The sequence below is a fragment of the Microcebus murinus genome, chromosome X (assembly GCF_040939455.1).
Source record: "Microcebus murinus isolate Inina chromosome X, M.murinus_Inina_mat1.0, whole genome shotgun sequence".
NCBI classification, from domain to species: Eukaryota; Metazoa; Chordata; class Mammalia; order Primates; family Cheirogaleidae; genus Microcebus; species Microcebus murinus.
In genome coordinates, this window is record NC_134136.1 from 121,456,512 (window position 1) to 121,481,967 (window position 25,456).

Genomic DNA, 25,456 nt, shown 5'->3' on the forward strand with positions numbered 1-25,456 from the left:
TCACCAAGGAGGTCCAAGATCACAGAGCAGTTTAGAGTTTACCAAGTGTTTTGTCATTTGCCATGGATGTCCCCTTGTAACGTTCACAAGGTACTTTACAGTTTACTAAGCACATGGCTGTTTGCTGAGGACCTTCCGAGTCACGGAGCATTTCACAGTTTGCAGTGTTGCTGCCTCATACCCATTCCTCCCTCTGTGTCCCAGTGATCCCCGGGTGTTCCCACCTCAATAATGTGATCCCTTCCATCCTTGCCATGTAGTGCTTCCACTGCACAGATATCCAGTCCCCCAAAAATCTCCGAGCACGTATCCACCCACAGCTTGTACCTGCCAAGAAGAGGGGCAGGGAAACCTGTCAGTGCCTTGCCCGGCAGCCAGGCTCTCGCCTCCCTTCCCTTCCCCACCTGAGTACGGCCACCCACCTGTCAGACATGGCGATCTGTTCAAGCATCGCAGAGCCAGTATTGGTCTTCCAGTTCCCTGACACTGACGTCCTCCTGGGGGAAAAGGGGGCAGAGGCTCAGGGGGTCCTTGGCTGCCTGGGGCAGGACAGGGGACCCTTCCCTGGGCCTTGGTCTCTCCACTCACATGTAGGCCTTGTAGTTCTGCCCAATCTTCTGGACACGTACATCATATTTGGCATCAATGAAGGGCTCGGCAGTGGCATAGGTCTTGGTCAGTGCCACAACACTTGCAATGTCCTGGAAGTCATGCTGGTTGTCCACTTTGACCTGTGGGGGGTGGGGGTGGGGATCAGGGCCTGGTTGGATGGGGCAGCAGTGGGGACCAGGGGTGCCTGGGGGCATGTACACAGTACACACAGGTGAAGTGAGTATACAAAACTTAAGTGGACATGCCAAGGCACTCAAGCATGCATGATTGTGGGACTCCTGTTTTGTACATGTACACAAGAACACAAAGTTGGGTGTGTACAACTCCGAGCATACTAAAACCACTAAATTGTCCACTTTAAATGGGCGAGTTGTATGGTGTATGAATTATATCTCAATAAAGCTGTGAAATAACTGTCTATACAGTATACACATATGGGTACCCAGACACAATCAGTTGTACACACTATATGCAAACGCACAGAAGCTTAGACACTTTCAAACAAATTACAAGTCTGCTTTCTATGTACGCACAGAGACAAAATCAGATGGATGGAAAGCATGCAGGACCCCAAGACCCTGGAATATAAAAGGTTGTATTGTGTGTGTTCAACACACAGGCATGGGTGTATGCAGAAACCCAATGCTGGATACACTAGCAAAATAACAGGATACACAAAATTACCTGAATGCACAATAGAAAAATGGCCTGACAAACTCAGCTGAATGTGAGAAAACAAAAATCCAAACAGATAAAAACACCCCAGGACACACAATTATACACAATTACTGGTGTGTGTCATGCAAATACACATCTACCTACATACTCGCAGTGCCAGGAGCACACACTGTACAAACACGCACGCACACACCCTAGCCACAGACTCACCTTGCCCATCCCAGAGTGTGCGTGCCCCATCTTCACAACCACAGGGTACGTTGTGCTGCTGAGCTGATGGAGGCAAAGGCAGAAAAGGCATGGTTAGGGCAAGAGGGCTGACCTCCAGGGCCGGGAGTGGTGTTGAGGGGACTCTATCCAGTGGAAGCCACATTACGAACCATTTTCCAGAAGAGGTGGGTCAGAGATGGGCAGACAGCAGTTAGGGGTCACACAGCACCCCTGAGCCCAGAATCAAACCCAGAGCCCTGCCTGCCTGTTCCTCCCTGCACCCCCCACCCCCACCCTGAGTCCCAGACTTCCCGCCCCTGCTTTCTTGGGCAGCGGCATGAGTTGAGGGTGGGGGAGTTTTCTGGAAAAGAGAAAGTTTGTTTTTACAGTGAATGGATGATAACGAGGTGAGTGTGTGTGTGTATGCGGATGTGGTGGTGAGCATGTAGCAACTGGACCCCTCAGCCAAGCCTTGCATGTCAGCCCCATCCACACAAATAAACAATTAGGGACACAGGAACCCTCGGAACTTAGATCTACACCACTAAACAGCCCATCATGTTGAGACTGACAACCAACACAGGCTCAAAGCACACCTAGCTTTGGGGTTGCACAGAGACCCTTGCAGCCATTCAGCCAGCTGGGTGTTCATAGCAGGGGACAGCAGCCAGCACTCCTGGGCAGCACACACTCACCACTTAGACATATGATCAACACTTTTGAGAACACACACAGGCTCCCTCCTCTTGCCCAGACCCACACAATAGTCAGGGTTGTACATAACACAAAGGATTACCCGTGCAATACCGAGGCACACACGGCTCTACAGGCACACACAGCTGGACCCTTACTCAACACAAGCACACATGCAACACTCCTAGGCACACGCACAACAGAAGGACCTACACGACATACAGAGGTGTGCACTTTCAAGTGTCCACATCACCACTGAGATCCATAACAGACCCACACCACACTCCAGGACACACAAAGAGTGTATCTAGACACACTCACACAATACCTTGCTGTATATACAACATAGAGACACATACACACAACACAACCAGAGACACAGCTCTCCTAAGTGTTCAGACAACACTGTTGGGCACTGCCCCCAGCACACATTCAGGAGGAGGAGGAGGAGAGGGAGGTGGAGGTGGAGGATAAGAATATATCGAATTTCCCCTGACCCTGGGTGGGTAGGGGGAACTGGGTTGGACAACCCCAGCCCCACCATAGCACATCTGCATGTGCAGGGCGCCTCTGGCTCTCCCTCTCGCTGACAAGGTAGAGAGATGGCATTCCCGGAGGGGCTGCTGGGGCGGTGGTGGTTCCCAGTTCCCGACAGGCACAGGAAGCCCGCAGACTCAGGGTGACCGATTGACCTTCAGGCCCTGCCCTCCTTTTGCACCACCCCCCTTCCTCATTTCCCAAATGACTGGCGTCATTATAGTGGGGGCTGAGAGGCATGACGATGGGACAAGGGGTTGGGAGGGTCCTCTGGGCAGCGTGCCAGGGAAACAATGCCAAGATGGGCCTGTGCAGTGCCCCTCAGTCATGCACACAGCACAGAAGGGAACAAGGCATTCACAGTCACTTATGCAACCTAGCCTGCTTGACTGAGGCAGATACAGAAGTCCAGAAGCAACACACAAGACACAGGCACACACCTGCCTCTCAGAAATGGACATACAAGCTGGGCGCGGGGGTTCACGCCTGTAATCCTAGCACTCTGGGAGGCTGAGGAGGGCGGATTGCTCGAGGTCAGGAGTTTGAAACCAGCCTGAGCAAGAGTGAGACCCCCGTCTCTACTATAAATAGAAAGAAATTAATTGGCCAACTAATATATATAGAAAAATTAGCCGGGCATGGTGGCGCATGCCTGTAGTCCCAGCAACTTGGGAGGCTGAGGCAGGAGGATCACCTGAGCCCAGGAGTTTGAGGTTGCTGTGAGCTAGGCTGACGCCACAGCACTCACTCTAGCCTGGGCAACAAAGCAAGACTCTGTCTCAAAAAAAAAAAAAAAGAAAAAGAAAAAAAGAAAAAAAAAGAAAAAGAAATGGACATACAGCACACCGGAGAGCTGTGCTTACGCACGCATACCTCCCTCCACCCCCCGAGGTTTCTAGGTCCCTCTTTTCATGAACCACCCGTGTTTATTTTGGACCTGAGCCTGAACACAGCACTGTGCATGTGTGTAAGTGTGTGCCTGCACACGTGTGCCTGCAGGGAGCTTCGGACTATGACTCCAGGATCCCCTAGAAAGCCTTAGGTTTGAATCTGGCCTCTCCTCTTCCTAAGACCATGTGGGACCCCAGGCAGGTCACTTGATCCCTCTCTGGGTCTCAGTTTCCGGATCTGTACAAAGGGCACAATGAGGCCCAAGCACCTGGTATGCTGTGGGGTTCGTCAGGTATCTGCTCTGCACGTGCCAGCTGGCCTCCACGATCCCCCACCCATCTGGCTCCCAGGTGGTCACACACCCAGGCATCCTTCCATGCCCCCCCGCCCCCCCCCCCCGCCGCTGCCTGTTTAAATCTGCACAATAACCCAGATACACACAACTCCTCACACGTAAACAGTCGGCAAAACTCTGTGCTGACTCAGGTTTCAGAGTTAGAGAGCTGGCGTCAGAACCAGGGTCAGCAAGGGGCTGAGGCAGGACTTTCCCTGCCCTCGCTTCTCCCTAGACCCTGTTACTCAGCCCCCTGTCTCATTCACTCTCACTCCCTCACTTTCACAATTTGCTGCTTCACATTTTTTGGTTTACTTCCCTTCCTCCTTTTTTGGTCCCTCCAACAGAGTCATTTCTGCATTCTCATTCCTGGGCAGGTCACTAGACCCCTTTTTGTTTCAGTTTCCTCATCTGTTTAACGAGAATATGAGCTGTGTCTAACTCACAGGGATGTTGTGAGGAATCAATTAGTTCTTTCTGGAAAACCGTTTAGCACAATATCTGGCACACGGGAAGCCTCAATCCTCAAAGAGCACTGAGTACTACTATTACCATTGCTTTAGCATCCCTTCCTTAACTAACAAACATTAATGAACCACGAGGTAATGCACATATACAAACCATTTAGAACAGTCCCTGATACACCGTAAGTGCTGGTAGTAGTTTCTGTTGTGTTCTGTTGTTATTGAGCTAACATCCCTGAGTTAATCAAGCTATTAATTAGAAAAGATGTAACAGGGAGAGTGAGTGAGACAATTTATACAAAGACTTCAGCATACAGTACACAGTAAGTGCTCAATAAGTTGCTGCCATCATCACCATCATCATCATTATTACTGGTCTATCCTCCCCCGAATTAACCAAGGATGTTAATCAGGAACCTAGGGAAGATTCCAGCATCACCAGGAAACTGGTGAGCAGGGATTGCCCCACCCCACCCCCCACCAGGGGCGTGGGATGGTGGTGGGGAAGGGGCAGGGCAGGATGGGGTGTGGACTGGTTTTCTACTGACTCACTTGCTGCTTTCACCACCATTCACCCCCCTCCCAATGCTCGTTAATTCACCTACACCATTCCTGCCTTGATAGCACTGTGCCATTCCTGGGTTAGGATCCCGGGGCCAGTTAGCGGAGGCTCGAATCCCAGTCAAGACCTGTGATCCTGGGAAAGTTCTTCCATCACTCTACACCTCAAATTTCCTCATGTGTAAAATGGGAATAATACCGGTCCCCACCGCAGATGCTTATCATGAGCTTTAAATAAGATAGATTATGTTGAGTGCCTGGTACACAGTCAGTGCTGGCTATTTGCCCATGTGTTTTGAGAAGAGTTGAGACTCAGGCTCTGGCTTCAGGCCATCTGAGTTCCAGTCTCAGTTCTGCCAGATATTAACTCTGTGATCTTCGATAGGTCGCTTAATCTCTTGGTGCCTCAGTTTCCCTTCCTTGTAGTCCTCCTCCTTCACCTGCCTCATCTCCCTCCACTGTGTCTACTTGTTTCCCCTCTGCCCCCCCTCATCAGAATGTCAGACACACCAAGAAAGGGATTTTTGTGTGCTTGGCACACAGTAGATGTGCAATAAATGTTGAAGGGATGAACTAATTCGGGCTTCAGCCATGGGGACCTGGGGATGTGGGTGACTGGTAGGATCTGGAGACTTTAGGGGACTGAACTGGGGGAATCCTGCTTCTATGCTCTCCACTGAGGCCGCCTGAAGGAGCCGGTGGCCTGGCCGAAGTGGAGTTGGGGGAGGGGGCTGGCCAGGGGGAGGGAGAGGAGGAGGGTGTATCTCTTCTCTCAGCGCTCGGCCCGCCCCTTGGCTTCTGCGCTGATGGTGGGCGGATGAGTAATGCATCCAGGAAGCCTGGAGGCCTGTGGTTTCCGCACCGCTGCCACCCCCGCCCCTCGCGTGGACATTTATCCTCTAGCGCTCAGGCCCTGCCGCCATCGCCACAGATCCAGTGCCGAGAGAGACACCAGAGGTAAGCAGGGGCCTGGGTGGCCCAGCAGGGCCTGGGGCAGGGCTGGAGCTTGTGCGCTGGGGCCAGATGCCCGTCTTCTTGGCCTGGCCTGTGAGTACCAGGACCCGGGGCTGGTCAAGGCGGAATGGGGCCTGGATTGGAAGTTCTTCCCCAACCCAGAAACTCCACACTTCCTCGAACCCCTGACATCCATCCTTAACTCTTGCAAACCTATGCCCCCTAATACCACTACTGCCTCCAATCCCCCAAATTTTCTCATTGCCCCTGCAGCTCCCTAAACTCTCCCAGCTCCCAAATCCCCCAAACTCCTCCATCCCCATTTCCCTAAGCCTCAAAACTTCCTCTGCCCCCAAATCCCTCAAGAACCCCCATCATCTTGAGCCCCTGAATCTCCCAAACCCTTGAACCTCTAAACTTCCCCAGCTCCCTAAAGCCCCAATATCCTCCAAATTCCTCAACCTCCCTAAATTCCCACAGCCTCCTGTATCTCTTAATATACACAAGCCCTAAACTCCCAACCTCCCCTAAACTCTGCCAGCCCCCAAACCCCAAATTCCTCAACCTCCAGACTTCCTCAGCCACTTTAAATCCTCAGACTTCTCCAACCCTCTTATTCCCGCAATGCCACAACCCCCAAAAGCCCCCAGCTCACTCAGTCCCTCAATCATTTAAACTCTACAAACTCCTAAACTCTCTCAACTCTCTAAACCCTTAAACGCCTCTGGGCTCCCCAACCCCCTTAAAATCCCCAAACTCCTCAACCCCTCAAGCCCAAATCCAGTCCCCTAATGCTGCCCCCACCCCTGCTGCTCTGGGGTGGGATGGGACAGGCAGAGCAGCAGGGCTGGGGCCACCTGACATCCTCTCCCTTCACAGAACCTGTCATGGCCCCCGTTGCGCCCCTGGTCCCCAGCATCCTGCTGCTGCTGTGGCTGACATCCCCCAGCCGAGCCTGCACCTGCGCCCCGCCCCACCCGCAGACAGCCTTCTGCAACTCTGACCTCGGTGAGTCTAGACCCCACTCTGCCCACACATGCTGCTTTGCTCCCCCTCTCTTAGCCCGACAGGGCTCCCAATGTCACTTACCTCTAGGATGGGCCCACTTACCCCTGCACTTTACTCTGCTTTAGCCACACTGGCTTCCTCATGCTTCCCTGAGTATGCCAGGCCCAAGCCCGCCACAGGGCCTTTGTGCTGGCTGCTCCCTCCGCCTAGTACACTGTTCCCCCAGGTATCCACGTGGCTGACTGCCTCAAATGTCACCTTCTCAGAATGGCCTTCCCTGACCACCCTGTTTAAAATCTTAACCCCTGATCATTAGTACTTCTGATCCTCTATTAAAGAGAAGCGCATCAGTGGTGCTTGTTAATAGCATGGTGAAGCAGACTTTGTCCAGTACGACCGCAATAGCTATAGATAGGGAGCGCTGCCTTGCAGTGGCAGAGAGAGATTGGGCTCAACTCCAAATACAGCATGGGCCAGTGGGAGCAGGGCGGGGTGGTCAGTGGCTGGAAAATCACTCAGAGGAAACGTCAGGGGTAAAGGGGGATTCTGGCTAAATCGACCTAACAGGACTCTTGCTAAAGACCGGTTAGACATCACCTGCGGGGTAGTGCAGGATGAGGAACCTGATCAGATAACAAGTGGGATCAGATACGGAGGATGATAAGATATGGAAGATAGGGGCTTTCTTGCTAAACTGACTTAGCAAATTCTTTGCTAATTGAATTTTACAAGGACGTGCACACACAGATGAGCCTAGGAGAAGGTTCAGGAGCCTCACTAAAGTTTGGTCAAGTGAAGAATCTTTGTCACTCCCTTATGTAGCTCTGTAATTCCCCATGACGTTTAATATCTCCTAACATTCCATATATTTATTTATTTTGTTTGTTTTTAGTCTGTCTCTTCCTGGCTAGAATGTTAGCTCCACAAGGGAAGGGATTTCTGTGTTTTGCTCCCTGTTGTGTCCCTAACACCCAGAACAGTGCCTGGCACACAGTGGGCACTCTAAAATATTTGTTGAGCCAATGAACGAAGGGATATATGAAAAAGGGCTTAAAGCAGTGTGTGGCAAGGAGTAGAGACTCCATATATGGATGAATCAATTAACAAATGTAAATCACTTAGTAAGCTGTCTGGTACCCCCAAATCCCTATTTACATATGTACTTCGCTGGTATTATTATAATTATTTTCTTTTTATGGGCCCATTTGACTCGTTTTCTTCCCTGCAGTCATCAGGGCCAAGTTTGTGGGGACCGCAGAAGTCAACCACACCACCTTACACCAGCGTTATGAGATCAAGATGACCAAGGTATTACCCGCCCCTTCCCCAGCGGTTCCTTACAGCTGCCTCCTCTTCAAAGTAGAAACCTCTGGCCACGGTTTGGCGAGGTTATATGACTTCAGGGAAGAACGTGGAGTGGGAGGATTATGTCAGTAAAGGAGACACTTCCCCCCATCCATCAACAGATGTACAAAGGCTTCCACGCCTTGGGAGATGCCGCTGACATCCGGTTCGTCTACACCCCCGCCATGGAGAGCGTCTGCGGATACTTCCACAAGTCCCAGAACCGCAGCGAGGAGTTTCTCATCGCTGGTGAGGCCCCGTTCCCCGCCCTGTGCCACGCCAACCCGTCCCTTGGGCGCGGCCTTGCAGCCGTCAGGGGGCGAGGCTCTGATGGGAACAGTCTCTGCTGAAACAGGGACCAGCTCGATTTCAGCCTATTGGAAGGCCGGGCCTCTGCCCAGTGGGGTCTGTGAGCCAATGACGCCAATCAGGAGCCAGCCGGCCGAGCCAATCAGAAGCTGCTTGTGACTTTCCCCCTTCCTCCCAGGAAAACTGCGAGACGGGCTCCTGCACATCAACACCTGCAGTTTCCTGGCTCCCTGGCACGGTCTGAGCCATGCTCAGCGCCGAGGCTTCACCAAGACCTACGCTGGCGGCTGTGAGGAATGCACTGTGAGTGCCCAGCCCCGCCCACCACCTAGACGTCGTTCCTGGGGCTCCTCCCCAAACCAGCAGCTGGCTTCTTGCTCCCTGCAGCTATTCCTTGTCCCTGTGGCTGCTCCCAAACCCTGGGGCCCTCCCTCTTCTCTCTTGCTATTCCCCCAAACCTGAGACTGCTCCCTTGAAATTCTGGTTGTTCCCTTGCCCTGTGTCTCATACCTTGACATTGCCTGATCCCTGGACCTTCTGCTGTTCCCTGTCCCTCTAACTCCCCCTCGTGATTGTTCTGTAATCCCACTGTCCATTCCTGAGCCTCTGGGATTGTTTCTTGCTTACCCGGAATGTTCTCCAAGAACCCAAAGTGCTTTCCCCCAATCCCACTGACTCTTCCTCAGCACATCTGACTGTTGCTCTGCAGCTCTGACTGTTCAGACACCAGAGGGTGTTATATTCAACTTCTGGCTATTTCAAGACCATTCTCTGATGGCCCTGAATGTCCACTGACCCCAGTGACTGTTTCAGAGGCCTACTGGCTATTCCTATGCTTAAGATCCCCACCCACCAACTATTCCCTGCTACTGCAGTTTGTTCCCTGTTCTATGGGACAATTCCCCAGGAGACTTGGCTGACTGACCCCCAGAGACTGTTCCCCAGCCACCATTCCAAGACATTGATCCTTTTCCTGGTTTACTGTCACCCCACAGAACCCAATGACTGTCCCCCCCCCCCAGTTGGGAGGGGATGTTCTTGGGTATGTACTCCGGTGGGTTGACACCAAAGCTCCACAGCAGCTCAAGGTGATAGCTGAGGAGAGGTAGGAGGTGGAGAAGAAGCCCTCAGAGATGTGCCTCCTCCCTCCCTTCCAGGTGTTTCCCTGTTCATCCATCCCCTGCAAACTGGAGAGTGACACTCATTGCTTGTGGACAGACCAGCTCCTCCAAGGCTCTGAGAAGGGCTTCCAGAGCCGCCACCTCGCCTGCCTGCCACGGGAGCCAGGGATGTGCACTTGGCAGTCCCTGCGGTCCCGAATGGCTTGAATCCTGCCCCCGGTGGATGCTGAAGCCTGCACAGTGTCTGCCCCTTTCCCTCTCCTATCCTTCTCCTAGACAATGAAGTAAAAACTGCCACCAGCAGACACTGTCTCTGTGTAGTGCCTGGGAACAAACCCATGTCTCAGATGACGTGGTGGAAGCTCCCTGGGACCAATGCTGAGGGGGTGAGAAATGACAAATGTTGGGTTGTTATATTTTACATAAAATCTGATGTGTTGGTAGTAATTCTCAACATTGGCCTTAGCACTGGAGAACTGCAGCATCGGTAATGGCCACTTACCCTGCATTATCAATTACAACTTGTTGAATCAATTGCTCTAGTCAATACTTTAAAACATTTTTCTATATTAATTTATAATTGCTGTTTGCCCAGAGCTCTCTAGTTAATAAATTTTCCCCTGCTGACAAGTCACGGCCTTACTGGAATTTTCCATTCACAAATCTTGCCAGCTGACAAACTCATTGACAGATGCCCTATCGATTGGCAAATGGTTCTCATTGCCTCAAGCATTATCCTGATGTTGTCTAATGAGGATGCTTCATCCAAATCTGTGGGTATTACTGCCCCCACCCTTAGGTTTTTGTATCATGAGTCTGACTTGTGTGAAAAGGAAACCTTTAGGGAACCCAGAGTCCCCCATAACCCCACTGGGGACTCCAGAAGATGGGGTATCAGTGGCTCCCCACCCATGGCCTGCAGGAGAGTCCTTGGAAGGGGTTGTTTGGAGCATAGGAGAGGTGGGACAAACAGAAGGTATGACCTCACAGTCCCCAAGCCCTGCCTTCCTCCCCCCTCCCCTGCATCACCTTCCCTCAGTTCTCTGGCCAACTCTGAAGGAAATATTGACAGCAATGAAATGTAGTAGGGTTCAAAATCAGGACAAGCCAAGTATGCCAGCCTGTACCTTCCACACACTCCCTCACCCAGCTGTTTTTTCAACCAACCTGGGGTCTCTAGACATGACTCTCACCTTTCAGGCTCATCTTCCTCCATAAAAGCTGAGTGAGAGGCCCTCCTGCTCCCTGGCCCCTGCTCACTTCAAACGTCCTGACTCAAGTAAGGCCCTTGGTAACCAGAATTTCAGATTGGTACAAACATTCAGTGGAGCATCCAAGTTTCCTGTTCACCTGAACCTGCTTAAAAAAGGCCCCAATGTATCTTTGGCGAAGAAAAGGACGCCTCAGATTGCCTTTGATCAGACTACCCCTTGCTCCTACCAATAAGAACCCATGTCTCCAGGGCATTCTAGGTCACCAAGTGCAGTCCCCTGGGTTCTCTGTGGTCCTGTCCCAGAGCCTTTTTCACTCCTGGGAGGTTTGCCCAGGGCCCAAATTATCTCCTGGATCAGAATGGGCAGATTTGGAATACCCAGTACTTATCCACTGGGCAGGGAATGCACATTTCAGCAACAATTTCTATGCCAACGTCTACACTTGGTTATGCCCCAGGAGAGTCTGACCCTGTCTACCAAAAGGGGCAAGTAGCAGCCTTTGCTGATGGGCACAATTGCAAGGGAAAAGGCCTGGGCCCTGGTTTGACCCCAGTGACCTTGTCACTATTCCTTCAGCTGCCTGCAAGAGTCTGACAGCTGCTGGCAATTCACGAGACCCTAGTATCAGCTCCTACACTCTTAAACTGTTCTCTGACCTCAGGGCACAATCTCTGAGCCCTCAGCCATTCTATCCCTGGGAGGAAGATGAAGTAGCAGGTGGCAGTGCAAGAATGGAACCCAGTGTGGAGGCCATTCTGCCAACCTGTCCACCTGCATGCAGGTGGGCCCTGTACCAGGACCCCGTGCAGCATGGACAGGGCCCACCAGTATCTTGGGGTACACCACAAGGTCCAGAACAGCATACAAGGTTACCTCCCCAGACACCTGCCATGAGCTTCTGGCAGGAATTGTAGCCCTGGGCTCCCCATATCCCCTATCACTCTTCTAGAAAGCCCATTAAAGCAAGTAAAGTAAGTATCCTGCACCCCCAGCATTCAGTGTGCCTGTGTGTGAACCTCTGTTTGGGACATTCTGACAGCCAAGAGGCATCACATAGGGGTCACAGCTGTGTGAGGTGTGCAGCATGAGGCCTAGCTCGGTGGGTAACCTGGGGACTGGCCACTCCCTCACCTGAGCTTCAGTCATTTTCTCTCTAAAAATGGGCATCACAGTCCCTATCCAGAATCCTCCAGAGGTCTGGAGGATGATTATGGGGTGTCTTTGCCCCTTGGATTTTTTGGGGGGGGCAAAACACATGAAACTCCCATAATAATAACGTGTCATGTTACCAACAGTGACTTAATTTCTAGACAGGCAGTGTTGCATAGTCATTAAGAGCATGAACCCTGCAGCCAGGTCATCTACATTCAAACCCTGCCCCTTCCAAGTCCTAGCTCTGTGTCCTTGGGGCAATCATATTACCTTTCTGACCCTCAGCTCCTCTGTAAAACTAGGGATGAAAAGAATGCCTACCCCAAAGGGACAATGTACATATTAAATGAGGTCATTTAACAGTTCTAGGCATATAGCACTTATAGATATTAGTTATTAGTGGTAGTTACGGTAGCTATAATTTAATTTATAACTTTAGTAGTGATAATTCTTATCAGTAGTGATTATTTACAATATTGCAAACAATGTTTGATATTAGGAAAGATAATATACAATATTAGAGATAATGTATAAGATTAGTAGCAGCAATTTAATGCCCATTATCCCCCCAACACCTGTTTTCTCACCAAAATATAAACCCTTCACCCTGCTCTGGCTAAAAGAATGGGGTAGGTCTCTGAGATGCAAAAGCCCTGTGTCCCTCTCCATTTTACCCTTCACAGACAATCAAAGCTCCTTAATGGGGTCCTGAACCTCTGGTTGTTAGAAGCACCTGAAAATAAAGAGTGATGTGGTTAGAGCCACCTATGTGCCCACTCAGAACGACTGTGCTGGCATCCATGAGGACAGGTTCCCCTTCAGGCTCCTCATCACAAGCCAACCTGTCCCTATCCTGCATGACTCCTCACCCCCAGGCCTCCCTCTACCCTGGAACAAAGAATCCCCATCTCTGGGGCATTCTGCCCCCACAAGAGACCCCACCCCAGGAAACAATTTTATCCCAGCACAGCAAATTTCGTAGCCAGCCCATGATGTCCTGAATCTTTGGGATTGGTTCCCTAGGGATCACAGTATGTCCTAGTCAAGGGATATACGGTCACACTTTACTGACCCTCAGGGCATGGCCTCTGCCCTCTAAGCTCTTTGAGGGATGGGAACCTGCACTTCCTGAGATGCAGGGGTGTGTCCTTGGAGGGGGCTCAGGGTGGAGCAGAGAAGGGCCTTCATGACTCTACAGGAAAGGCTGCAACTGGACATCGAGTGGCTCCCCAGGAGTCCCTGTTCTTCCTGCTCCCCACTTCCTCTTCCAAGTCCTTGTTCCCTGTCCCTTGCTCCTTCTGCATGTTCCCTACTCTCCATCTCTGCTTCTAGCCATTTCCTCTCCATTTGTGACTCCCTTTTACTGTCCCCTGTATAGTGTCACTGTGCCCTGGCCTCCATTGTCCTTCTCTTCTAGGAGCAGAAACTGGCAGAAGCATGTGAAGTGGTGCGGCACCTCGACCGCCTCCAGGGGTTCCCTGCCTCCCGCAAAGCCACATACCTAAATCCCAACCTTGCACAATGTCCATGTCTGTGTGTGGGGTGACATGAGCGTCTCTGAGCACTGGCAAGAAGAACATGAAGCCCCAAACCTGGCTGCCTTCTCTAGTGACCTGATGTCTGCTATTGAACCTTCACACGCAACAGCCTCCTGCCCCGGGCCCAGAATTCTACTTGGCCACAGTAAGCTGGTGGCTCTCCACCTTCCTCAAACTCCCAGACCTCCGCAAGCTCCTCAACAGCCCCCAGCCAAAGCCCCAAGCTTCCCGAAGACCATCAGCTGCTAACCGTGCTGAAGTTCTGGTCGTGCTCTGTTTCTTGATGGGGGTGTAGGCGACAGGAATATGTTCACTTTTTGAAAACTCAACAAGCTGTGCTTTCATGCTCTATCCCCTTTTCTGAAGTTGTTATATCTCAATAAAGAAACGCCCTACCCTGTTAACATCTGCCCTGCGCCCCCCTTTAGCTCCTCACTCACTCCTGCCCTTGCTCCTTCGCACAAGTCCCACGGCCCTGCCCTGCTCTCTCCCCAAAGCCCCCTTACTTTCTCCACTCCCCAAGGACCATGAATCCTGGGCCCAGAGAAGGCCTTGGGCTTGGACTCCAGCTGCCACATCATGCGTGAGCCCTCCATAAATATCTGCTGCACTATAACTCGAGTGGAGGTGGCAAGTGTGGGGGGTGACTCCCTGTTCCCACGGCAGCCCTCCCCCAGGTCTGCACGAGCAAGTCGACGTGGGCAGACCACCAGGCTGGGGGAGTTGGGGTGAGCAGGATCTTCCATGTCTGCCCCATGCTCAGTGGTGGCTATTTAGATGCAGTTGAGCTGAGCAGCTCTGAGGGGATTTCAGGCAGCCTGCGACCTAGAAGGGAATAGCTGGAGCTTCGGTGCCAGAGTCCTGATATGTGTCTCCCACCACAACCTTCCCACCAGGGCTTCACAGTGCTGCTCCTGCTAATCCAAGCCTCACTTTTGCCCCTTTGTGCCACACAGTGGGGGTGGGGATGGAGGACAAAAGGGGAAAAAGCGGTGGCAAGCCGGCCTGCAGGGAGTCCAAGGCCTCTGCCACCTGCTCCTCCCTTACCCACCATTATTAACTCTGCCTTCTTCCTGGCCTCCAAAGTCCTGTTCTGTCCCCTGACAAAAATAGCCTCTACACAGCTACAGAATAGCCAGGAGGTACAACATTAATTCCAGACATCAGGAATTAATGAGAAAATGTAGGTATTAAGATAGTGTGGCACTGGTACAGGCAGAGAGAAAGTGGCTAATAAAATAGAACAGAGAGTCTAGAAGCTGCTCATGCGTCTATGAAATTTCAGTGTACGACAGTGGTGGCATACCGGCTCAGTGGGGAGAAAGAGTGACCTATAAGGAAAAAGATGATCTGGATCCCTACCTACCTCACATTGTATATGAAAATCAATTTCAGATGAATGAAGAATTTAAGTGTCAAAAACAAAGATTTACTATTAATAAAATGTCCCTTTTTGCCCTAGTGTCTTGAGTCACTACTTTTACCATATATGAAAATTCTATATGTACATGGATTTATACCTGGGCTTTTAATTTTTCTTCCTTTAATCTGTCAGTGTGTCTGTTCATGAGTCAGCATCAGACTGTTTAAACAATAAAAGCTTCATAATATGCCTGGTGGCAGAGGTGTCACACTCCCTACGGTCTGTGAGGTTCAGTCCCCCCCCCTTTGCTCTTATTTTTCAGGGTTTTCCTGGTTTTTCTTGCATGTTTGCCTTTCCATAAGAACTTTACTTATCAACTTGTCCACTTCTAGATATAAGTTTTTAAGTATATTTGGGGGGATTGCATTAAACTTATAATTTTTTTTGAGACATTCTTGCTTGTCACCTGGGCTACAGTGATGTGGCGTCAGCCTAGCTTACAGCAACCTCAAACTCCTGGGCTCAAGCGATCCTCCTGCCTCAGCCTGGGACTACAGGCATGTGCCACCACGCCTGGCTAGCTTTTTTCTATTTTTAGTAGAGATGGGGTCTCACTCTTGTTCAGGTTGGTCTTGAACTCCTGAGCTCAAGCAATCCTGCCACCTTGGCCTCCCAGAGTGCTAGGGTTACAGGTGTGAGCCATCTTACCCAGCACTAAATTTATAAATTAAAGACCTGAGAAGGCAAACTGACATCTTTAAGATGTTGATTCATTCTATCCAAGAACAAGGACTGTCTTTCCATTTGCCTAAGTCTACCTGTGTGTCTTTCAGGAGTGTTCTAAACTTTTCCTCATACAAGTTTGCACATCCCTTGCTCACTTTATCCCCATGTATTTTATCTTCTTTTGTTGTTTTTGTAAATGATGTTTTGTCTTCCATTATATCTTCCATCCAGTTATTGGTATATATGAAAACTACTGATTTCTGTATGTTGATTTTATATTTTGCTGTTACTGAATTCTTTTATTGTTTGAATTAGCTTTATTATTGGTTCTCTGGGGGAATTTCCAGGTATACTGTCATATCATCTATAAATAGAGATGTTTTTACATCTTCTTTACCCATTCTTACACCTACAATTATTTTTGTTAGTCTAATTGCATTGGTTCAATAACTCCAGTACAATGTTGAAAAGAAGTGCAGATGGTGCACACTTTGCTATTTCCTGATCTTAGTGGCTATGCCTTCAGCATTGTCCCATTAAGTTAAGATGATAACTTAAGGGTTGAGGTATACAAACTTTTATCATGGTAAGAAGGTATCAGTTGATTTCTATTTTTGGATACCTTTATCAGAATGGGTGTTGAGTTTTGTTAAAGGCTTTCTAAATGTCTATGGAAATAATCATATGATTTTTCTCCTTCGATTATTTAATAAATTATACTATATTAATGCATTACTTAGAATGAGCCAGTCTTGCATTCTCAGAAGGAAATTCATTTGGTCATGCTATACAGTTGTTCCTCTGTATCTCCAGGGGGCTTGGTTCCAAGACCTCCTATGGATACCAAACTCCCCAGATGCTCAAGTCCCTGATAAGAAACACCCGTAGTATTTGCATATAACCAACACACATCCTCCCGTGTACTTTAATCACCTCTAGATTAGTTATAATACCTAATCCAATGTTCTGTGCATGTTTGGTACAGACATAATTTTTTTCCTGAATTTTTTTTTGAGACAAGGTCTTGCTCTGTTGCTCAGGCTGGAGTGCAGTGGCATCATCAGAACTCACAGCAACCTGAAACTAGTGGGCTCAAGTGATCCTCCTACCTCAGCCTCCCACCTCACTACAGGTGAGCATCACCATGCCTGGCTTTAAAAAAATAAATTTGTAGCCTGTAATCCTAGCTCTTGGGAGGCCGAGGTGGGCGGATTGCTCAAGGTCAGGAGTTCAAAACCAGCCTGAGCAAGAGCGAGACCCCGTCTCTACTATAAATAGAAAGAAATTAATTGGCCAACTGATATATATATATATATAAAAAATTAGCCGGGCATGGTGGCGCATGCCTGTAGTCCCAGCTACTCAGGAGGCTGAGGCAGAAGGATCGCTCGAGCCCAGGAGTTTGAGGTTGCTGTGAGCTAGGCTGACGCCACGGCACTCACTCTAGCCTGGACAACAAAGCGAGACTCTGTCTCAAAAAAAAAAAAAAAAAAAATTAAAAAAAAAAAAATAAATAAATTTGTAGAGACAGGGTCTCACTAATGTTGCCAGTCTTGGACTCCTGGCTTCAAGTGATCCTCTTGCCTCAGCCTCCCAAAGTGCTGGGATTACAGACATGAGCCACTGTGTCCAGCCTGGTTTTGTGCTATTAATGTTACAATTGCTTAAGAAAAAATAATGGGGAAGTTTCTCTTTGTTTTTTATTCTCTGGAATAATTTATGTGGCATTGAGATTAACTGGTCTCTAACAGTTCAGTAGAATTCCCCTGTGAAATTATCTGGGCTTGATCCTTCTTAGGGGATAGTTCCTTAATAACTTTCTCTTTCTTTTACGGAAATTAGGCTGTGAAGTTCTAATGTGGTAAATTTTGGTAAACTGTGTTTCCCCAGGAAATTATGCATTTTCATCTAGGCTTTCAATTTTATCTGTTTGTGCTTTTTTATATTTTGACTTTTAGAACCATGCTAATGTCTTACATTAAAAAATATAAATCAGCATAGATAGGGAAAAAACTAAAATTTAATACTAAGAGAAACAAACTGCATCTGAAATAAAATGAATAACATAACCATGCTGAATGAGAAATAAAGTGAACTAAGTGAACTAAACCAAGTAACTTTTGAATCCAGTACTTTGACTGCATGCCCTCAGTCTAAAGACATGAAAAGGACAAACAAATCTCAAGCTTTAGCTTAGTGAGTTTGCTTTCCCTAGTGATATAGGTGTTGCCATTCTAAAAATCTTCCTGTGTATTGTAGGATTGAGCAAATGACTGAATATATTGAAGATGCTGGAGGTTAGGGTTCTTGCTGTTAACAAAGGGAAATATGAATATAGAATGGGGGGAGGCCAGAATGAACTCTATGATGTGTTCGATTAGAACTAGAGGTATCAGTATGAACACATTATATATGTATATATAATATATAAAACTATACACATGAAATTATATATACACACACATACATATATGACATTATATATATACATATATACACACACACACACACACACACACACATTGTGACACCCCAGGAGGAGGTTGTGGACACTGATTTATAGCCAGCTGGTCAAAAACACAAGTAAAACAACCTGCAGCTTGCAACTGGCATTGGAAGGATAGCTTAGTCTTGTGGATCTGCATCCTTAACCTGTGTGATCTGACACTACCTCTAGCAGGTAGATTATGTCAGAATTGAACTGAATTAGAGGACAACACATAGATAGATAGATAGATAGATAGATAGATAGATAGATAGATAGATGTGAAATTTCCTAGCTCTGTACAATGAGAGAGCCTAGAAACAAGGATATTCCAGAAGCTTTGAGTACATCTAGCTCCCAGATGTTGGCTTAAAATACTATTAAATAGGGCTGGAGCTGGGAAAGAGCAAGCTATGTCTGGAGGTAATGTCAGTGGAAATGTCAGTGTAAGAGCCTAGGAACATCCTTTCCTCCATAAAAGCAATGAGAACGCTGGCAAAAATTGTCTAAACCAACTTTGTCAGAACTCTGGAAATTGACCAAAGTTTACAATTCAGGAAGCATTTATTCAAGAAAAATGGCTGAATCTTGGGAAGAATAGTAAGCTTTGTGGCATTTGAATTTTCCCTGTACCCACCCTCTTCTCCCCACCTCTGCAGGAGCCCTGGAAACCAACAGCTCTGCAAACCCAGTGCAAACCAGCAGCTTCAACCACTGGAGGAGGCAGAACAGGGTTGGAATTCCTCCCAAGACCCCATTCCCAAAGAACTATCTTTATTTGACCTGTCTGGCACTTTTCTGGAAAATCCCCACAGGGCTAATCTGGTACAAGCAACTTTCTCTTGGGGGTGCCTTTCAGAAACAACCAGCAACAATTATTTGACATTAACAGCTGCTTGAGGCAGTGATAATGTGGAGGTTAAAGTAACTCCACCTTAGATGCTAATCTGCTCTGTTGACTTCTAGATAACTCCCAGATCCAGGAATTCCCCTAAGATTGCCACTTTATCTGCTTTTCTTTGTGTAAGGGCACATGTTTATCATAACTCCTGCCCATAGGTCAAAACAACCTGATGTTATCGTGGTACAAATTACAGGCTATGACATACATAAATCTGAGCTTCCTCAGAGACAGTGTTTGCTTTTTTCTTTCTGTTTTGGGCCACACTTTTTGTTTCTTTGCATGTCTCATAAATTTTTGTTGAAAACTGAACACTTTGATAATATAATGTGGCAACTCTAGGAATCAGATTCTTCCCCCTCTCTGGGGTTTGTTTTTGTTTTCATTCTTGTCTTTTCCTGGAAGGTTGGTTTTAATTGTTCTGTACCTTCCCTATAGAGCATGTATACTCTTTTCCTATAGTATATAAGCCTTGGGTCTCGGGTTAACAGTGCAAAGATCTAGCTGTCTTGCTGCTGCCCAAGACCACGTATCTATCCACAAGTTCCCGAATAAATCACCCTCCACTGACAAACTGGATTTGTCTGTCTTTTTCTTTGGTTTCTCAGCTCCTTCTGTGTCTGGGGGTCACTTTGCATATATGGCCCTTTCACAAAACAGATAACATTTAGGACAAATAACAAGCTGACCAAAAAACTTAAAATGAAAATCTAGGTTGTAAGATGTCAATAGGAGCCTTGAAAAGCTCTGACATATTTGTAGGAATCTAGAAAGCCACAAATATGCATGGGCTGTGTGCATGGCTAAGATCCCTGGCTGACCTCAAAGCTCTGCACAAGCAGGAAGTGAAGGCTAAGGCCAATTTGTAAACAGTCTGCTTGAGCATTAAAGGTGCACTCCAATATCTACACAGAGCTAATCAGCAAAGGCTGGAAAACTTACTGGCTTCAGGTGTTTACAGAAATATCTGTCCAATCATTAGCTGATCACTAAGTTAATGGGGCCAAGACTTCAGTGGCCACACATGACAAAGAGTACAGACTTTACAGAATTAGTTCAAGAAAGGCACTAAAAAACAAACAAAAAGCAGCAAAAACAAACCCTGGAGAGGGGGAAGAATCTGATTTCTAGAGTTGCCACATTATATTAACAAAATGTTCAGTTTTCAACAAAAATGTGTGAAAGATGCAAAGAAACAAAAAGTGTGGCCCCAAAACAGGGAAAAAAGCAAACACTGTCCCTGAGGAAGCCCAGATTTTACACTTAATAGACAAAGATTATAAATCAGTGATTTTTAATATTTTCAAAGAACTAAAGGAAATCATGTCTAAAGAAATAAAGGAAATTATGAAAATGTCCTAATAAATAGAGACTATCAATAAAGAGAAATTATGTAAAAAAGAAATTCTGGAGATAAAAGCATCATAACTGAAATAAATTCACTAGAGGGGTTTCAATAGTAGCTTTGAGTTACCAGAAAAAAGAATCAGTGAATTTTGGCCAGGCATGGTAGCTCACACCTGTAATCCTAGCACTCTGGGAAGCCGAGGTGGGCGGATCGCTCAAGGTCAGGAGTTCAAAACCAGCCTGAGCAAGAGCGAGACCCCGGCTCTACTTATAAAATAGAAAGAAATTAATTGGCCAAGTAAAAATATATATAAAAAATTAGCCGGGTATGGTGGTGCATGCCTGTAGTCCCAGATACTTGAGAGGCTGAGGCAGCAGGATTGCTTGAGCCCAGGAGTTTGAGGTTGCTGTGAGTTAGGCTGATGCTACGGCACTCTAGCCGGGGCAACAGACTCTGCCTCAAAAAAAAAAAAAAGAAAAGAAAAGAAAAAAAGAAATTTTGGAGATAAAAGCATGATAACTGAAATAAAAAATTCACTAGAGGGGTTTCAATAGTACCTTTGAGCTGACAGAATAAAGAATCAGTGAATTTTGGCCAGGTATGGTAGCTCACGCCTGTAATCCTAGCACTCTGAGAGGCCAAGGCAGGAGGACTGCTTGAGATCAGAAGTTCGAGACCAGCCTCAGCAAGAGTGAGACTTTTGTCTCTACCAAAAATAGAAAAAATTAGCAGGCCAACTAATAGTAGAAACAAAAAATTAGCCAGACATTTTGGTGAGCGCCTGTAGTTCCAACTACTCAGGGAGACTGAGGCAGGAGGATCGTTGGAGCCCAGGAGTTTGAGGTTGCTCTGAGCTAGGTTGATGCCATGACACTATAGCCCAGGCAGCAGAGTGAGACTCTGTCACACACACACAAAAAGAATCAGTGAATTTTAAAGATAAGTCAGTTGAGATAATCCAATCTGAAGAAGAGAAAGAAAAAAATAAACAAAATGAACAGAGCTCTAAAGGCCTGTGGAACACTATCAAGCATATAAACATGCACAAAATGGGAATCCCAGAAGGAGAGGGGAGAGAGAAAAGAAGGTGCAAGAAAGAATATTTGAAGGAAAAATGGCTAAAAACTCCTCAAATTTCATGAAAAACATTAACCTATGCATTCAAGAAGCTCATTAAATTCTAAGTAGGATGAATTCAAAGAGATATGAGAGACAAAGACAAAGAGAGAATCTTGGAAGATGTAAGAGAGAAGTGACTCATCATGTACAAGAGATCCTCAATAAGATTGGCAGCTGATTTCTCATTAAAAACCCCAACGTCAAAAGGCAGTAGGACAACATAGTCAAAAGGCTGAAAGAAAAGGACTGTCAACCATGAATTCTACAGCCAGCAAAATTATCTTTCAAAAATAAAGAAGAAATTAAGATATTCACAGATAAATAAAAACTGAGATAATTCATCACTAACATGCTTCTCCTACAAGAAATACTAAAGGGAGTCCTTCAGGCTGAAATGAAATGACACTAGACAGTAACTCAAATCTACATGAAGAAATAAAGAGCACCTGTAAACATAACTACATAAATAAATGTAAAAGACAGTATAAATGCATTTTAAAATTTATAGCATTTTTTCCTCCTATCTGAATCAAAAGACAACTGCATAAAGCAATAACTATAAGTCTATGTTCATGGACACACAATGTGTTTTTTTTGTTGTTGTTGTTGTTTTTTTTTTTTTTTGAGACAGAGTCTCACTCTGTGGCCTGGGCTAGAATGCCATGTTGTCAGCTTAGCTCACAGCAACCTCAAACTCCTGGGCTCAAGGCATCCTCCTGCCTCAGCCTCCTGAGTAGCTGGGACTACAGGCATGCGCCACCATGCTTGGCTAATTTTTCTATTTTTAGTAGAGATAAGGTCTCACTCTTGCTCAGACTTGTCTTGAACTCCTGATCACGAGCGATTCTCCTGCCTTGGCCCAAGAATGCTAGGATTATAGGCATGAAAATGTGTAAAGATGTAATTTGTTTGACAGTAACAGCACAAGGAGGGGTGAAGAAATGCTTATATACAGGCAAAGTTTTTATAATATTGAAATTAATTTGATATTAATTTTAACTAGAGTGGTATAAATTATGATGTTAATTGTAACCACCAGGGAAACCACTAAGAAAATAATTTTTAAAAAATACATAGGAAAGGCCAGGTGTGGTGGCTCATGCCTGTAATCTTAGCTCTCTGGGAGGCCAATGGGGGCGGATTGTTGGCGCTCAGGAGTTCGAAACCAACCTCTCGCAAGAGCGAGACCTGTCTCTACTATAAGTAGAAACAAATTAATTGGCCAACTAATATATATAGAAAAAATTAGCCGGGCATGGTGGCGCATGCCTGTAGTCCCAGCTACTCGGGAGGCTGAGGCAGATGGATTGCTTGAGCCCAAGAGTTTGAGGTTGCTGTGAACCAGGCTGACGCCATGGCACTCACTCTAGCCTGGGCAAAAAGTGAGACTCTGTCTCAAAAAAAAAAAAAAAAAAAAAAGACACAAATAAATTGAAAGTAAATGGATAGAAAAAGATTTACTATGCAAACTGTAGCCAAAGGAGAGCTAGAATGGCAATAATATCAGATAAAATAGACTTTAAAACAGAAATTGTTGGCTAGGCGCGATGGCTCATGCCTGTAATCCTACACTCTGGGAGTCGAAGGTGGGAGGATCATTTGAGCTTAGGAGTTCGAGACCAGCCAGAGGGAAGGTGAGACCCTGTCTCTACTAAAAATAGAAAGAAATTAGCTGGACAATTAAATAAAAAATTAGCCAGGCATGGTGGCACATGCCTGTAGTCCCAGCTACTCGGGAGGCCGAGGTGGGTGGATCGCTTAAGGTCAGGAGTTTGAAACCAGCCTGAGCAAGAGCGAGACCCCGACTCTACTAAAACTAGAAAGAAATTAATTGGCCAACTAAAAATATAGAGAAAAAAATTAGCCGGGCATGGTGGTGCATGCCTGTAGTCCCAGCTACTCAGGAGGCTGAGGCAGAAGGATTGCTTGAGCCCAGGAATTTGAAGTTTCTGTGAGCTAGGCTGATGCCACGGCACTCTAGCCCAGGCAACAAAGTGAGACTCTGTCTCAAAACAAAACAAAACAAAACAAAACAAACAAACGAAGAAAGACAACCCAGAAATTGTTACTAGTGATAAAGAAGGGTATTTCATAATGATAGAAGGGTCAATCCATCAAAAAGATATAACAATGATTAACATATAAGCACCTAACAACAGAGCCCCAAAATACCAGGCAGAATTGAAGGGAGAAATAGACAATTCAACAATAATAGTTGAAGACTTCAATATCCCACTTAATGAAATAGATAAGACAACTAGACAGAGGATCAACCAACCAACCAAACAAACAAAAACACCCCAAAACTTGAACAACACTATAAACCAACTAGACCTAATGGACATCTATAGAATAACTTAACCATGGCAGAATGCACATTCCTCTCAAGTGCACATGGAACATTCTCCAGGACTATATGTTAAGCCAGAAAATCAATCTCAATAAATGTAAAAGGATCGAAATACATACAAAGTATGTTCTCTGACCACAATAGAATGAAATTAGACATTAATAACAAAAGGAAATTTTGGAAATTCACAAATATGTGGAAAGTAAATGATGCACTTTTTTTTTTGAGACAGAGTCTCGCTTTGTTGTCCAGGCTAGAGTGAGTGCCGTGGCGTCAGCCTAGCTCACAGCAACCTCAAACTCCTGGGCTCAAGCAATCCTGCTGCCTCAGCCTCCCAAGTAGCTGGGACTACAGGCATGCGCCACCATGCCCAGCTAATTTTTTCTATATATTTTTAGTCGGCCAATTAATTTCTTTCTATTTTATAGGAGAGTCGGGGTCTCACTCTTGCTCAGGCTGGTTTTGAACTCCTGACCTTGAGCGATCCGCCCGCCTCGGCTGCCCATAGTGCTAGGATTACAAGCGTGAGCCACCATGCCCAGCCGATGCACTTCTAAATAACCAATGGGTCAATGAAGAAATCACAAGGGAAATTAGCAGATACTTTGAGATGAATGAAAATGAAAACACAACAGACCAAAATTTAAGGGATGCAGCTAAAATTGTCCTTGGTGGGAAATTCATAATTGTAAATATCTGTATGTAAAATGAAGAAAGATATGAAAATCAATAACCTAATCTTTCATCTTGAGAAATTAGAAAAAGAACAGCAAACTAAGGCCAAAGCAAGCAGAAAGAAAGAAGTAATAAAGAGTAGAGTGTAAGTAAATAACATGGAGAATAGAAACACAACAGAGAAACTAATGAAACAAAAATTGGTTTGTTCAAAAGATCAACAACATTGACAAACCTTTAGACTAAGAAAGAATGACAGAAAACTCTAATTACTAAAATCAGGAATGAAAGAGGAGACATTACTACTGACCTTACAGAAATAAAAAGGATTATAAGAGAGTACTATGAACAATTGTATGCCAATAAATTAGAAAACCCATACAAAATGGACAAATTCCTAGAAAGACACAAACTACCGAAACTGACTCAAGAAGAAATGGAAAATCTGCATAGACCTATAACAAGTGAAGAGATCGAATTAGGAATAACAATAAAAAAAAACTCTTACAAAGAAATGCCCAGGACCAGATGTCTTCACTGATGAATTCACGTTCAAAAGATTTAACACCAATGTTTAAAAAGATTTAATGTTCAAAAAGATTAAACACCAATCTTCACAAAATCTTCCCAGAAATACAAGAGGAGGAAACGCTGTCCAACTCATTCTATGAGACCAGTACTACCCTGATACCCAAACCAAAGACATAAGAAACTACAGACCCATGTCCCTTATGAATATAGATATAATAGTCCTCAAAAAATACTAACAAACCAAATCCCACAACATATAAAAAAGATTTACACCATGACCAAGTGAAATTTAGCCCAAGAATGAAAGTTGCACTGGGTCCAGTTGCTCACGCCTGCAC

At 46.4% G+C, this 25,456-nt stretch overlaps 2 protein-coding genes across 4 annotated transcripts in view; one reads left to right on the plus strand and one right to left on the minus strand.

The window, feature by feature from the left end:
- Positions 1–25,456, minus strand: part of SYN1 (synapsin I) — a 44,182-nt gene that overhangs the window by 4,202 nt on the left and 14,524 nt on the right. For both annotated transcript variants that reach the window (XM_012748324.2, XM_012748313.2), the window contains exons 6-9: positions 1,501–1,563; positions 589–731; positions 423–497; positions 225–327 (exon numbers count right to left, since the gene is read on the minus strand). In XM_012748324.2, the coding sequence (XP_012603778.1) occupies positions 225–327; positions 423–497; positions 589–731; positions 1,501–1,563 (384 nt within the window). The remainder of the gene's footprint in view (positions 1–224; positions 328–422; positions 498–588; positions 732–1,500; positions 1,564–25,456) is intronic.
- On the plus strand, positions 5,782–10,019 carry TIMP1 (TIMP metallopeptidase inhibitor 1). Of its 2 annotated transcripts, XM_012748378.2 has the most exons (6): positions 5,782–5,937; positions 6,814–6,942; positions 8,171–8,250; positions 8,409–8,535; positions 8,774–8,898; positions 9,753–10,019. In XM_012748378.2, exons 1-6 carry the CDS (start codon positions 5,805–5,807, stop codon positions 9,921–9,923), a joined length of 765 nt encoding a protein of 254 aa, XP_012603832.1. In that variant the 5' UTR covers positions 5,782–5,804; the 3' UTR covers positions 9,924–10,019. The 2 variants fall into 2 exon arrangements, with proteins under 2 accessions (XP_012603832.1, XP_075855746.1); XM_075999631.1 differs by lacking the exon at positions 6,814–6,942 and having other exon boundaries at positions 5,790–5,937.